The sequence below is a fragment of the Monodon monoceros genome, unplaced genomic scaffold, assembly GCF_005190385.1.
Source record: "Monodon monoceros isolate NGI ecotype Baffin Bay Population unplaced genomic scaffold, NGI_Narwhal_1 Super_Scaffold_14, whole genome shotgun sequence".
NCBI lineage: Eukaryota > Metazoa > Chordata > Mammalia > Artiodactyla > Monodontidae > Monodon > Monodon monoceros.
In genome coordinates, this window is record NW_021703770.1 from 13,896,161 (window position 1) to 13,912,148 (window position 15,988).

Here is a 15,988-nt window from a genome sequence, read left to right on the forward strand (position 1 = left end):
GCCACAGCAGTGAGAGGCCCGTGTACCGCAAAAAAAACGAGGCAAATAAGTTGATCCTAAAATAATATGCAAACAGCTCGTGAATGCCACCCCTCAGAAGCCCACCAGAGACATCTTATGACCCTCTTGGCCCAGTGGGCATCATACCTTTGTAGAGCAGGTTAGCTGGGGGTTTACTGATGCCAGCCCCTTTGGAGGACATTTCTGCTTCATAGCCTGCTGGTAAGTTGTTCAAAATGGCACTAGAGTGTCTGGTGGAGCCCAGCCACATGTACACGTCAATTTTCGCTTGCATCGACCAACCAGCTGGCTGTTTTCCAGGAAGCTGGGGAAAGGTTACAAGGAAGAGACCCCCTCATTAGTAGGAGCCATTGTGGGCCTCAGTCTCTGAGAAAAGAGGTCCTTCCCTGGGGCTCCTATTAAAATGAGACCAATGACCCCAGTTGCCACGATGCACAGTTTTAGAGGAGGATCCAGGTTTAAGGGGGCCAGGAGCTCAAACAGGCCCTGTGTGATCATTTAAACCTAACAGGTAGGTATGGTTATTACCCCTGTTTTATAGATGAGAAAACTCAGGCTCAGAGAGGCTAAATAAGTTCCTAAGATTACTCAGTTTTTAAGTGACGGAGCCAGGACTCGAACCAGGGGAGATGATACCAGATGTGGGCTCTGGACTCTGAACGCCCACAGCCTGCTTCTCTCCACACTGAGTTGAAATCCCCCTTCCCAGAACTTCCAATTGCCTTGAGTTCCAACCACAGCCTCTGCCTCTTTGCTGCTCAGAAGAACTCGAATTCTTCTTCCACAGGTCAGGCCCCTGTGGGCTTCAGGGCATCTACCTGCCCTACCATGTTGTTTCTTCCTGCTAGACACCTCTCATCCCTTCACCCCTCCCTCACGCAGTGTGGTTTCAAATTCCCTTGCTACCCTGCTTTCCCTCCTTTGAATGTACTCGGATTTGAATTTATATTTACGTTTGTTTGAATTTGTGTTTATGTGTGTAGTAGTGTGTGTGTGGTGTGTGGGTGCGTGCGTTCTCAACATGTGAAGGACACAACTCAATGCAGAGCGGCTCCTTTATTTCTCCATCACCAGGATTAGGGGACTCCTCACCCCCATCTAAGGAACCTCAGGCCCCAGACTTGGCTGGGTGCAGGATTTCTGGCAAGGCTTTCGCTCGGAAAGTGGCCACCTCTCCAGATTTTGTTGACCCTTCTAAGTGCCTCTTCTTAGTGTTTCCTAGGATTTCCCATCAATGCACAATTCCCCTTTCTTCTGCACCACTTCTTTTCCATGGAGAATCACAAAATCCCACTGGGAGAGGCTACCACTTGCTCTGACAATTTCCCAGGCACCCGTGGAAAGCCCCAGAACCCCAAACTGTGCCTGGTTCTTGGCCTGCCTTCCTGTCTTGCTCTGTGAGTTCCCCAAGAGGACTGTGAGCAACTCAGTTCAGCAGCTACTACCAAGTGCCACCAGACCTTGCTGAGGGAGTGGGGCCAGAAGGGCCTCACAATGACACAGTCCTGGGCTTCCCTTCCAAGAGCTCACATCTAGACAGGGAGGCCGACTTGCATTCACTTGGTCAAGTGTAAGAGAGAAGATGCCATAGGACCAGAGGAGAAGCAGGTATATCCATCCTTTCTTTAATACTCACATATTCCAGTAGGCTTTGATAAGTACTTTGGAGTTGGACTCCTAGAGAAGGCATCCCAGGAGGAGGGAAGTGCCTGAACAGAGATACAGAGGCAGTAGCTAACTGTGGTGATTAGGGCTGACGTTTAGTGAGCGCTTACTTGGTGCCAGGGACAGATTTGCTAAGAGCTTTCAGCAAAGAAAAAGCTGGAACAGAGAATGACACAGATGAGGCTGCAGAATCCTGCTGAGTATACGGAGGAGTTTAGATTTTATTCTTTAGGGAATAGGATGCCATTATTTATTCAGCTTTAAAAAAACAACTAAGGGGGGGCTTCCCTGGTGGCGCAGTGGTTGAGAGTCCACCTGCCGATGCAGGGGACGCGGGTTCGTGCCCCGGTCCAGGAAGATCCCACATGCCGCGGAGCGGCTGGCCCCGTGAGCCATGGCCGCTGAGCCTGCGCGTCCGGAGCCTGTGCTCCGCAGCGGGAGAGGCCACAACAGTGAGAGGCCCACGTAACGCAAAAAAAAACCAAAAAAAAACCAAAAAAAAAACAACTAAGGGGGCTTCCCTGCTGGTTCAGTGGTTAAGAATCCGCCTGACAATGCAGGGGACACAGGTTCGAGCCCTGGTCCAGGAAGATCCCACATGCTGCGGAGCAACTAAGCCCGTGAGCCACAACTACTGAGCCCACGTGCCACAACTACTGAAGCCCGCACGCCTAGAGCCTGTGCACCACAACAAGAGAAGCCTCCGCAATGATAAGCCCACGCACCTCAACGAAGAGTAGCCCCAGCTCGCCACAACTAGAGAAAGCCCGCGCGCAGCAACGAAGACCCGATGCAGCCAAAAAAAAAAAAAGTGATACTTCCAAAAAATTTTAAAAAAAGAAACAACTAAGGTCATTTTGCTGTTAGTAAAGACAACCAGTCTGCAACTCATCATTTTAAAAATTATAATAAGACAAAACACCCTCAATTCATCACTTCCACAATAATAATGAAAGTAGCTAAAATGCATTGAGCACTTGTTCAATCAAACAAATAGCTATTGAGAGCCCAAGGTTATTTTGTTGTAATAAAAGCAATCCCTCTGCCATCTGTATACATCCCGAGGACATCAATTCACAAAGGCAGGATTTTTGACTGTCATACACAGGGATGTCCCCAGTGCCTAAAATAGTACTTGGCACTCAGGAAGCACTCAGAAAATATTTGTTGAATTATTTATTTCTTTTTCTAATAATAATATTTTACATGTGCTGAGCACTTACATTGTCCCAGGCCCTGGTCTAATGTTCCTCCCTACACACAGAACGGCCTATTACTTGCATACTATTAACAAGCAATAGGTTATCATTCATCTTCATGACGACTGTAAAATAAATTCTTTCATTATGTGTATTTTAAAGATGAAGAAGTGGAGGTTCAGAGAGGTTAAGACAATTGTCCGATGTCACAAAGCCAGGCAGGGATAGAGCCAAGACTCAACCCTGCTCTACCTGGCTCCAGAGCCCATCCTCTTGGCCCAAGCTCCTCATACACTGGTACGTGTACCTGTGCATGTGAACTGCTGGGGCATCTGGTTAAAATATAAATTCTGACTCAGCGGGTGTGGGGTAGGATTTGAGATTTCTCCCTGTTGGTGCTTATCCTGCTGGTCTATGGACCACAGTTTTAAGTGTTTGAGTAGCAAGACTCTTAACTCTGCTGTGTTGCCCCCAAGCAGGTCCGATATCCTTTGCTTCTTAAAGTAAAACAAAAACACAAAACGTCCTTCATCTCTACTGCTATGAAAACAACCTGTATATGTGAATTCATGGCTAGAAACCAAAACTCAGCTAACATCTTGTGAAAATGTTATACAAGGACCATGGCTGCATGCCTAAAGTTTGCCGTTTAAACATCTTTTTAAAAATACACACCTTGAAATTGTTTGCAAGACAATGCAGTCTCTCACTTAGGAATCCAAGTTGGAACTCACGCACCATCACTGATCACCTTCCTAGGTGCTCACAGAAACAACAACCCACGTTTCACTTCACGTGCATTTCCAGCCTCAGCTGTCTTCCCTGCCTTCCCCTCCCCCGCTCTCCCCTTTCTCTCATGTGCTCCTGAAGCCTGACCAACCAGAGCAACTTCTTGCCTTTTAAGAATAGCATGGCAGGGCAGGGAGGGAAAGAGAGAGAGAGAAAAAAAAAAAAAAAATTAAAGAATGCAAAATTGCATCAAAAAAGTATGATCACCAATGTGTAAAAACTGCACGAGACAGAACGCTAAAGTCTTCGCCGCTCCTGTAACCCACCCACCTCCCCTCCGGGGTCCTGGTGAAATGCCAGCTGTCTTACAAAAGAAGGGAAATCTTGGCCAGTCAGAAAAAGGAGAGAAAGGTGGTCATTCACACAAACTGTGTTGAAGTTGGTCCATCAATATTAGTGTGAGAAAGGTGTGTTTGCCTTGTAGAGACTTCACTTGGAGGCAGGACCTGGAAGGGTGTCTGCAGCTACCACTTCCTGCTGCATGCTAGGGAAGCTGGATGGAAACCTGGAGGCCTGAGAGGAAGAGTCTGGACTCGGGGCTGTGGAGCAGAAGCCAGGATAGAGGTGGAAACGAGACTGAGGAGTGGCGGACTCAGCACTGAGAGGTGACTCGAGAACAAAGAAGGTTGGGCCGCTGCATCCATCTCCCACAGGGAGAGTTTCCTTTTAGAATGAATGTCCTTTTCTGAGACTGAAGGGGGAGAATTCTGCTTTTCTGGATGGTGGATTAGGCTGAGCTCAGCAAATTCTGTTGCAGCATTTTTAGTAACATTATGAATATATTTAGATTAGAGAGAAAGAAAGATCATGAAACAGGGACCATGAAAACCTGACTGCCGTTCCAGATTTACTATTACCTAGCCATGTGACTTCAGGTGAGGCAGTTTTGCTTCCTTTAGATTAATTAATATTCCCTCAACCTGGGCCCCCCAGGCACAGCAGTTTCCTAAAATTTGTAAATAGCTATTCTAGATGAATAAGGTTGACAAGCATGAGTTGTAAACGATGATTCCTGACTGCAGGACATTGACTTTTCTACTGGTTGAGGGGCACTGTGAAACTCCAAGAGGGGGATACAACGGCAGCCTCTAAATGTGTTTGAACACGGGGTGTTTATGGCGCCACTCAAAGGACAGCTGTTCTGTGGAACAAACTTTGAGGCGACTCTGGAAAAAATCTAGAGATCTGAGAGATTTACATTCTGTGCTTTGTCTCACTGCACTTTCTAATTCCCAGTTAAGAAACCGGAGTGAGCAGCAGGTGGGTGAATCCTTTGTCTCCCTGAAGCAGCTCTTGCTTTTTTCAGATTCACCAATTCAGTGAAGAGAAACAGGGCCTAAAGGGAGGTGGCGGGAGGGAGTTAAAAGCAGGGGTAACAAACGTAAGGTAGATAGCTAGTGGGAAGCAGCCGCATAGCACAGGGAGATCAGCTCGGTGCTTTGTGACCGCCTGGAGGGGTGGGATAGGGAGGGTGGGAGGGAGGGAGAGATATGGGAAGAAAAAAAAAAAAGCAGGGGTAAAAATCAAAACAGGAATGAAAATAGTTTTCATCTTATCAAGATGTTTCATCATGTCAGGACAACAACATGTTCAGCATTTACAAAGCTATCACCCAAAGCAATCCCAATGACAAAAGGAAAATCCAGATAAAGAAGTAAGCCAAGGCCACAGGGCAAAGGTCCTGAATTCCCAGTTAGGTCTATTCTCTGGCTTTAGTTGACAGTTGTTCTCTGTTCTAATTTTAAATAATTCTGGGATACATCAAAATATTTAGGAAGGAATAACTTTATGCTGGTTTTCTCTTATTTTTAGCACAGGGCTTTCTGAAATGATTTGCTATTTTTAAGACAGGTGTTTCTTTCAACCCCAGAATTCCTTGGAATGAAAAAGATGAAGAAATATTTGTGGTGAATAACTAGGGTGAGTTTTTCTTTTTCAGTTACAGTTTTACAGAGGTGGGTTTAAAAATCCTTTTGTACGTATGACAGGAAATATTGGGTTGGCCAAAAAGTTCATTCGGGGTTTTCCATAACATCTAACATACAGAACCACAAACACTTCCCTGGATGTGAAGGGGGCACACAATGCCAGAAATGTCCCCTAGATGTTGGATTTCCATTTGTTTGAATGCCAACATTTATTGCGTGATGACCCCGGCGGACGTACACTCTGTGTTCTTTTACGTGCAGTTACCCACTTAATCCTCAACATCACATCCCTATTTGAAGGATGAAGAACAGGAGACACAGAGATGTTACGTAACATTCCCCAAGTCATACAGCTCCTAAATATTAGCCCTGGAATTCACTAATAGGTAAAACTGTATTCCCCTCAAATGCATATGTTGAAGTCCCAACCTCTAGTACCTTAGAATATGACCTTATTTGGAAATAGGGTCATTACAGACAGAGTTAACATGAGCTCAATCTGGAGTAGGATTCTTATAAAAAGGACATCATAGGAAAAGAGACATGCACACAGGGAGAACATGATATAAAGATTGGAGTTATGCTCCCACAAGCCAAGGAGCTACCAGAAGCTAGAAGAGATGCTTCCCTAGCACCTTCAGAGGGAGCACGGCCCTACCAATCCCTTTGTGTCAGCTTTCCAGCCTTCAAAACTGGGAGATAATAAACTTCTGTGGTTTAAGCCACACGGTAGCACTTTGTTACAACAGCCCTAGTAAACGAATACAAATTCCAACCCAGATTCACCTTATTTCAAAGCTCAAGTATTAAACCAGTACCTGTAATGCCTCTTCTGTCTGCCCCCCATAACAATCACATCAACAGTAGACTCGAGCCATTGGATGCGCTTTGAGGCTGTCTAATCCAGCTGCCCACTGCCATATTCATACCAAGGGGAGAAAGAACACATTGTGGACCTCCATTTAGGGAACTATTTCCCTGTAATGTCTCTCGTGGGGCCCAGTTCTAGCCTCTGGAAACACACACGTGCGCACGCACACACACACACAATCATCCCACCATCCACGTGGAAGCCCTACGAACACAAAATCTCTATCATGCTGTCAAATCTCTCTTCTAGTTAAACATTGTCATCTCCTCACCTATTCTTCACATGGCATGGTTTTGACCCTTCTCATCCTCCTTCTAAGGTAGTGGAAGAATAATTACGTTGTAGCAAATAATCAGAACTCAGATTGGCAGGACAGCCCACTGTGAGTTGGGAAAGTTAATCAGTCAAATCACACACTCTTGTTGCCAGCCATTGGTGAGTGTTAAGCTTTTGGACCAGTCTTTCTCCATGTTTGCTCAAATTCTCTCCTGGGATAGAAATGTCTTTGTAGTAGAGGTAAAATACCCAGGGTCTCCAGGAAAGGCTCAAATCTTGATTTAAAGACAGTAGGATCTATCCAGAGATAGTGCCTATGAGCCTGTGTTCATGAATGGTGCAGGGACCCAAGATGACTATCATATCTTTACAGTGTAAAGCCGCCAGGAATCCTGAACTAGCAGTTCTGTGGAAGAGCAGCCTCTCCTCTTGTAATTTTCTTTGAAGTCTATTTTTAAAATATAGATGAACTCGTGTAAAATGATGCCACAGATAAATTACTCAAGAGAAAAGCAGAAAGGAAACTAATAGAAAAAATGTTCATTCTTCTTAGTAATCAAAGAAGTAAAAATTAAAATAACCTTAAGATATCTGCACTAGATTTTTAAAAAAACACCTTATATGTCTCTGGTGACATAGCTATTGGAAAATATTCAGCCCCAGGATGGTCTCCTTGAATCAAGAGGGGGCAAGATGTTCTAGTTGTCCTCAGACTTTTGAAAGTCTTAGCATCAAGTCAGAGATCTGGACACACATTAGGAATGCCGTGCAACCCAGGAAAAACAGAGGTTCCCATCCTTGAGTCAAAAATAGTACAGACTGTGACCTTTGGTGAAATACCAGAAATTCCATGGGGAAGGGCGTGTCCCTGGGCCAGGAGCCTGAGCAAGAGCCCCTCCCCTTGGTGAATGAGGGCTGAGCAGGGAGGAGTCTCTTCCCTCTCAGCAATGATGCATGGGGCTCCCTGAGAAATTGGCCTAGAAGCCAGGAGCCAGCTCTTCCCTTGCCATCTGGGACCCATTCATAAAAAAGACAATAAAAAGAGTCTGATCAGAAAAAAAAAAAAAAAATAGTACAGACTTACTTTGAGGAAGTGAGTTTTGATCTTCCCGCAGTGTTGACCCATCTGCTTCCTGATGGGGGAATAGAGCAAGTCCTTGGCGGCAATGCGGGCATATGCCACCCTCCTGCTGTTGCTCAGCATCCAGATGAGGATGTCAGGGATGGTGTGCTGTGGCTGTGGAGAAGGAGGGGATGGATTTGAGAGGTGGGTGTTTACACAGCACCCCCAGGGTTCTCCTATCCTGCACCAGCACCCCTTCTGCACAAGTTCTGTGACTTAAACTTTCTGGGTACTGAAACACCTGTGCAACCGAGCAAGTTAAGCGTGGCTTCTTTGAGAAAGTCTTAGGTCACGGAAGCCCCATATGCCAAACTGCTTATCATGCTTTGACAACATGCAAGTCGGACCCGTGACTTGGCATCTCTGGTGGCCTATTTTTCTCCATCTGCAGAACAAACGTTTGTTCCACCTTCCCATGGGTTTTTTCTTTGCAATCTTGTAATCATGATTTGGCTTCCAGCATTGGACCTCCTAAGAGCCAGGTAACATTTCCAGAACATTCAAATGAAACACCAAAATTCCATGAATGTCTTTGGATGTCTTTCCATCCGCTCTGAAGGAAGGAAAAACAATTTTACAAGGGATTTTATACCTAAAATATAATTGCTAAGTATTTTCGCTCCATTATAGGTGTTTATTCAGGAGAAACTGCACTCAATTGCACAGAAAATTAGACTTTAAAGTTGAGCTAATCAAGGTAAGAATTGCAGAATTCTCTGCCAAGAGGCCCATTATGTTGTGAGTGTTTGAAATGCACATTGCTGAGCCAGTATAGCTTCCAAAACAAAAGGGAGGCATATTGTCATAAACTAGGCTTTGACATTCTCGGACTGGAAGCAGATACTTTTTCTAACCCCGTAATCCTCTAGTGTAATTGGTACCCTAAGAAGGCATCCCTTCTCTCTTGACAGGGAAACAGAGACATCCTTGTGGAGGTTTTCTGGCCACACGGTCAGTCAGTCACAGACCTAGTTTGAACCTTCTGGGTGCTTATTAAAATTCCTGCATTCCAAAGTGACTATCTCACGGCTTGTTATGCCTCCAGGGAATGATGAATTTGCAACAGGAAAAAAAGCTTTCAAGGACAACAGAAGCAGTAAATCTGTACCTCTCCCCGAAAACTTCCGCCACAAAATCTAGTATTTAACAGAAGCAAATACGAGGACTTTTTTTAGATCATTCTAGTAGTCACCAGAAGATATTGCTTACAATTAACTTTAAAATGAGAAGCTGTTTTAACTTTTACTGGACATGAGTTTCAATTTGCTTGCAGTTAAAAACCTATCAAAGATCCCATGTTTATTTTGACTTTTCTTGATCCTATTAAGGAGTGTGCTTTATTATTATTATTATTTAGGTATGTGCTTTTTATTTCGGCTGAATACTCAGGCTTCGTGAAAAAATCAATAAAGCCGTACATGTTTGGCTTAATTTAAAACCCCCTCCTTCACCCTTCAAGCGAATGGTACCTGCTCAGCTCAGCAGGGCTTGAGAGAAAACACTGCTCATCTTTCATTCTTATCAAACATTCAAGCCCCACTGGGAAGATATTCGGTTTCATCTTCCAAATGACCTTTGCCTTTATAGTTGATTACCTCATCCACAAGAAAGCGGATTTTTTCCACAAAGTTTTGGGCCGCCTGGATCATTTCATCAAGAGATAACTTTTTCTTCTGCTGCTGAGTGAGCCCCTTGGCCTCCTTGGCTATGGCCTCCTAAAACAAAACAAGAGTCGGTGTAGATCTTTCTAGAAATCTGGTTAGCGAGCACAGTCCTGTTGCTGGAGATTCCTGAAAGTGCTTGTAAGTTCCATGCTGAGACACTCATGAGGGCTGTTTCAAGCTCTGCTATGGGGCACGCTGCCCATTAACAGCAATTTGGTAGGACTATGGGGACAGTGAATATTATCTCAGCTTCATTTGACAGACGAGAAGCTGAGGCCCAGAGAAGCCAGAGGTTTGTCACGGTCCCATAGCTCTTTAGTCAAGACCTGAATCTAGGCTTCCTGATACTGACAACAACAACAGCTAAAACAGACTGAGCTCTTACTCTGCACGGGGCAATGTTATATCTGCTGTATTAACCCTTAGGACTCCTCACAGCGACCTTACGGGGTAGGTACTATCATTCCCATTTTACAGCAGAGGAAATAGAGTCATGCAGCTACAGAGAGGCAGAGCTGGACTTGACCCCCTGCTGAGTCCAGAGGCCATGTCCTTCATCACTGCTCTCACCACCTCTCCCCGGAGGCACAGTAGATGCTTCCAGACCAAGTTGGCATCATTGGAGAGAGGCACCAGGGAGATCTGTGTGCGTGGTTGGAACATCTAAAAGTGTTTATTTTGATTCATTCATTCAGCCTGCATTCATGTTCTTAGGGAAAAAAAAAAAAACCAAACACTTTGTAGTGATTTCTAAGGCCCTGCATGAGTGGGTCCCGCCCACTGGCTGCCTCATCTTGGACTGCTTCACTCACTGGGCCTCAGGAGGTCCTAAAACACGCCCAGCTCCCCCTCCAGACTGGGATGCTTAAGGTTCCTCTTGACCACATGTTCTCCCTAGACTCTGCATGGCTGGTTTCTCCTCAGGCCTCCACTGCCATGATACCACTGTCATATATTCTCCCACATTTTCCCAATCACCATGGCCTTTTAAAATGCCCTTCATTAAAAAAAAAAAAAAATGCCCTTCATAATCATAACCTGTAATCGTTTTTATTTACTTTTTGTTATCTATCTTCTGTCTTCCCCACTCAAATGTTAACTTTGCAAGGACAGGGGGCCCCTCGGTCTTGTTCTTACCTTGAATACTGAGAGTCTGGTGGAGTTCCTGGCACATAGCGGGTGTTAAATAAATGTTTGTGAAATGAACAGACCAGTCAATAAATTCCTCAAGAACAAGCACCAAGTACTGACAGCCTTGTGTCTCCAGCACCCAGCACAGGGCCTGGCACCAAAGAAGCCCTCTGATTAGAGGACCTGAATACCTGCTATGCACCAGGCACTATCCCAGGAGCCAAGGCCTGGGACAAGAGGAGGACTCAAGCTTCCTTTCCTTGAGACTTTGACAGTTGGTGAGGTGAAAGCAATATATGCAAATAACTAAAATGTGTAATGCATCATGGGACCAGAGGGGCCAAAGCCAGGTTTTATGGATAATATGATATTTGTGCTGAGCAAAAAATGCATTGAATTCATCAGATGATAAGAAGAAAAAGTACAGTCCGGTTGGAAGGAACAATTACATATGAAGGCACGTAATCAGTGAGGGTTCAGAATCGTTGGCACATAGATACATGGGAAGGGAGCAACGAGAGACAAGGTTGGGAGACTAGGCTGGGACAAGACGGTGAACAGCCCTGTATATCATGCACAGAGGAATTTGGCCTTTATCTTATGAACAACTGGGAGACTCCAATCTTTTGTTTTTAATAAATTTATTTATTTATGGCTGTGTTGGGTCTTTGTTGCTGCGCGCAGGCTTTCTCTAGTTGCAGTGAGCGGGGGCTACTCTTCGTTGCGGTGCATGGGCTTCTCACTGCAGAGCACGGGCTCTAGGCGCGCGGGCTTCAGTAGTTGTGGCTCGCGGGCTCTAGAGCACAGGCCCAGTAGTTGTGGCGCACGGGCTTAATTGCTCCGCGGCATGTGGGATCTTCCCTGACAAGGGCTCAAACCCGTGTCTCCTGCATTGGCAGGCGGATTCTTAACCACTGAGCCACCAGGGAAGCCCTCCAGTGGTTTTTTTAAATCAAGAGAGATCTAAGCACATTTGTGTTTTGGAGACCATTCTGGCTGTGGTATGGAAGGTGGACTAGGGGAAGATGACTGTGATAGCCCTGGCCAGAGACGCTAAAGCACTCGGGTTAGGCAGTGGTCCTGGGGATGAAGAATGGAGTGAGTGCCAGTCTTTAAGGGCCGGGGTCTCAACCTGGCCTGGGGTCAAAATGACCGTTTAGTGTGAGGTATAGCAGGGGTCCCCAACCCCCGGGCTGTAGACCAGTAGCGGTCCGCGGCCTGTTAGGCACCGGGCCGCACAGCAGGAGGTGGGCGGCGGGCGAACGAGTGAAGCTGCATCTGCCTTTCCCCATCGCTCCCATTACCGCCTGAACCACTCCCACTGCCCCCCCTCCCGCCCCCATCTGTGGAAAAATCCTGTCCACGAAAGTGGTCCCTGGGGCCAAAAAGGTTGGGGACCGCTGAGGTACAGGATTCAAAGTTGATTCTTAAGCTTCTGATTGGAGCAACAAGTGAGGCTGGTGGTACAAATACAGGACAGGGAACAAGCTTCGGTGGGCATATGATGGGCTGAGTGGGATACATTGAGTCAGAGGTGCTATGAGGCAAGCAGTGGACGTGTCCACCCAGAGGCTGGAAATGCGGAGAGAGAGCTGGGCCACTGCAAAGCACGGAAGTCTTGGGCTTGTTCAGGACAAGGACTGTCGGACACAGGAAACGAGAGAGCTGTGCGGGCTATCTGTGGAGGACGGGCACCGCAGAGACAGTCAGAGGTGCTGAGGAAGACATTCAGTAGGAAATAGATCTTACATACGGTGGGAATCTGGCCTCCTTGGAGTAGGGGAGGGCACAAAACTTCATTTATTGTTCTGGAAAGCAGGATGAGTCAAGTGTTCAGAGACTCGGGCTTTAGTCTCTGGAGTATGATTAACCAGCTGTGACCCTTAAATAAAATCATTTAACCTCTGTGGGCCTCATTCACATCTTTAAAAATGTCCCTGGCCAAACATTGAGTAATTTTATTTTGCAGAATTATCATGGCCTCAAACAAGACGTCCCTTGGTGCCATTGCTGGAACTGAAGTTCCAAGGAGAGATAATCAGGGTCTGACTTGGTCTGGCGTTCCTCAGTCGTCACTCATTCAATAGCGACCGAACATCTCTAAGGCACTCAGCACTGTGCAGGGTCTCCAGGGCACAGAGAGGTACCAGCCACTGCCCTGCCCTCAGGTAGTGCTCACAGCTTTTCACACAATTCATAATGGGAGGACACCAAGGAGAGGTAGTTGAGTTATGTCTTTTTGTCTCTCAGCTTAGGAGGCAGAAGGTTAAGTGAAAGAGTCCACAGCCTTTGACAAAATACAAACGTCAAGAAAATGAACAAGTCCTACATCAGAACAGAATATAGCGCTGGTGGGCTTCTAGCTCATTCTTGTAAACATTCAGTAAATGCTAGTTCCTCTCCAACTCACTCATCTATTTATTCCCTTCCCATTCTTCTATATCACACAACTGTATAACTTTTAGAACTTTATCCTCATGTGCTCTATGACCTATGCTTCATCCATGAGGTTTATTTTTAAAGCACACGTTTTAGTTCTTTGCAAAAGTATAAATAGATTTTCACATACCAGCTCCTGCCAACAGAGCGTAAGTCGTTTCTTATCTAAATTGGTTTGGTTCAACATCTTGGGTTTCTTTTCCACTTCAGAGATAAAGGCACTATAAGAGAATAACAATTTTGAAACCTACTTAGTGAAAATTCATTTATATAATTCCAGAGATTTGCAAGTATACTTTCTGCAATACAATAGGAAAGTTGATGAAGCCACAGAACCAAGATTTTTCATTTTGGATTAAGCAGTAAGGCACTAACTTTTCTATGAGACAAAATGAGAATGGGAAATAGTGCCAGGCCTCACATTAGTTTTGGGGATGTTTGTTTTTCTACTTTCTTTCAGTATATACCTATTGTGATTCCTATCCAAGTTCATAACAGCAAACACAAAATAATGCAGTTTTCCTTTATCTTACAAATTTAACACACACCAAAATGTTCCTGAAAATTGTATGTAGAGCAAATATTTTAGACTCAAAACTGGGCTATGTCTTCACATTTTTAAAACCATACAAAGGACTGAATAGTAACGTTTTGAGGGATGAAGTTAAAAATGTATTCAATAGGAAAATGGTAATGGTTATAAATGCAATTGAAGAAGAAACAGAAATGACTTTAAATTTGGGGAAATAAGATATTCCCTCATCAGCAATAAATTAAAATCGATACCATTTTCACTTACTGAAAACCAGGTAATATTCAAGGTTGATAATATTCAAAGGGAAATAGTCACTCTCCTCTATTATGATAGGAGAGTGTTAATTATTATAATGTTTAAGAGGTTATTTGACAGCATCTATCAAAATTTAAATGTCCATATAATTTGATCCAAAAATTATACTAGAATTCTACCCTTCAAAAATAACTGAAGATTCTTGCAAAAATATGTTTACATAGTAATGTTTATTGTAGCATTGTTTATAGTAGCAAAATAAATCAGAACAACTTAAATATAAGGGACTAGTTAAATACTACATGATACATATCACGTGATTGAACACTGGGGATGAGTATTAGGTGCTACTGTAGAAAGATACCAGTGATACATTGCTGAGTGAAAAAGCAATCTGCTGAACAAAGTGTGTGACGTTTATTTTTATGAATGTGTGTGTTTGCAAATGCACAGAAAAAAAGGAAGACAAATCAAACTCTTCTCTCTGAGTGGGATTGGAGAGAGAGTTGAGAACACTTTTCCTTTATACATCCTGCATTTTGTTGTTGTTGAAGATGAGCATGTAGTATTTCTGTGATGAAAAGAATCAATTACAAAAGAACAAAAGGGGGATCTAAGATGACACACCTCCCAGGGAGGGGTCCCACACCAGAGCTCTGCCTGCTGGTAACTGGAAACTTCAATCAGAAATTTTCTTTGGACATACTAGTCATTGCATTTTCTCTTCATTTTTAAAAAGAATAAAAAGGAGTCTATTTTGAGGAGGGAGTCTTGGTGCCACCTGTCTACCTTTCTTTCATAGAGGCAGAAGGAATCCATTCCACTCCCAGGATGGATCAGCTCTAGGAAACATGGATGCTTCTAATCTCTCTCCCTTCCTCACAGGGGGAGAAGTAACTTATTTCCCCATCAGAATGGGGGTAGATGACTTTGGCACGTGATTCTGTCCATTCCTCATCTTTCAGACCCCGCCCACTGCCAGCTGTGGGCGGCCTCCTCACCTGTACACAGCAGGTGGCCTGTCCCTTCTGGGGGGAAGCCCCAAAGTCCAGCTGCTCAACCTCAAACAGCTGGGGGGACCACAAAGTCTCCTTGACCTCAGGTACAAACTTTTTTCTCAAATCCAGGTTTACCAAATATAAAATGAACGTTTGATCTCTGTCTGACCCTCATGAATATTTTTTTCAGTTGGCTTTAAACTTGAAGAGAAAAGGGAATAATTATCACTTCTAAGTAACCCCCTAATAGAGAAAAGTTATTGAGCTATGAATTTGCCCACAATTTCTAAAAATATGACCATGAAGCTTTTAAGGATGCTTCAAGGGATTTGCAGGTGACACTTAGCTCACAGCAGGAGTAGCACTGATATATATTGCTTCTATATGAAAAACAGAAAAGAAAGAAAGAGAGAAAAAACTACATATTTATTTCTTTGCTTTCTTTTTTTTAAGTAAAAAAGGCTTGGGTAGTTGAGAGATTAGGAAAGACGAAACTTACAAAGCTGAACACAAGAATCTATTAATTTTTTTCTTTCCATCACATGAATAGCCATTCCTTTTCCACTGATTCTATTATAACAAATTCTCATTATTGCTCACGTCTTGACCCAATTCATCAGGTTGTTTCCTTATGGGGAAGGCAGCCTCTAAGATGGCCCCAATGATCCCCACCTCCTACTCTTCTTGCCATTGTGCAATTCATCCCCTTTGAATGTGCACTGGTCCTAGTGACTTGCTTCTAACAGAAGACATCAAGACTGATGGGATGTCACGTCCAAGATTAGGTTATAAAAGACCGTGACGTCCATCTTATTGGCATGTTCTCTCTGACGCCTCTTTCTTACTCATTCTGATGCAGTCAGCTGCCATGCCGTGAGAGGTAGCTTGGAGAGGCTCACGTGGCAAGGAATTGAGGATGACCTCCAAACAACAGCTAGCAGGGAACTGGAGTCCTCAATCATCCTCAATCCAACAGCTCATGAAGAACTGAATTCTGCAAATGTCCGTATGAGTGATCTGGGAAGTGAGTCCTTCCCAGTCGAGCCCTGAGGTAACTGTAGCCTTAGTCAATGCCTTGATTGCAGCCTGGGAGA

The 15,988-nt window shown here is 44.5% G+C and overlaps 1 protein-coding gene across 1 annotated transcript in view; it reads right to left on the reverse strand.

Moving 5' to 3' along the window:
* Positions 1–15,988, reverse strand: part of FER1L6 (fer-1 like family member 6) — a 174,826-nt gene that overhangs the window by 72,791 nt on the left and 86,047 nt on the right. The window contains exons 16-19 of the mRNA XM_029222558.1: positions 13,237–13,327; positions 9,468–9,587; positions 7,834–7,986; positions 148–325 (exon numbers count right to left, since the gene is read on the reverse strand). Of these exons, the coding sequence (XP_029078391.1) occupies positions 148–325; positions 7,834–7,986; positions 9,468–9,587; positions 13,237–13,327 (542 nt within the window). The remainder of the gene's footprint in view (positions 1–147; positions 326–7,833; positions 7,987–9,467; positions 9,588–13,236; positions 13,328–15,988) is intronic.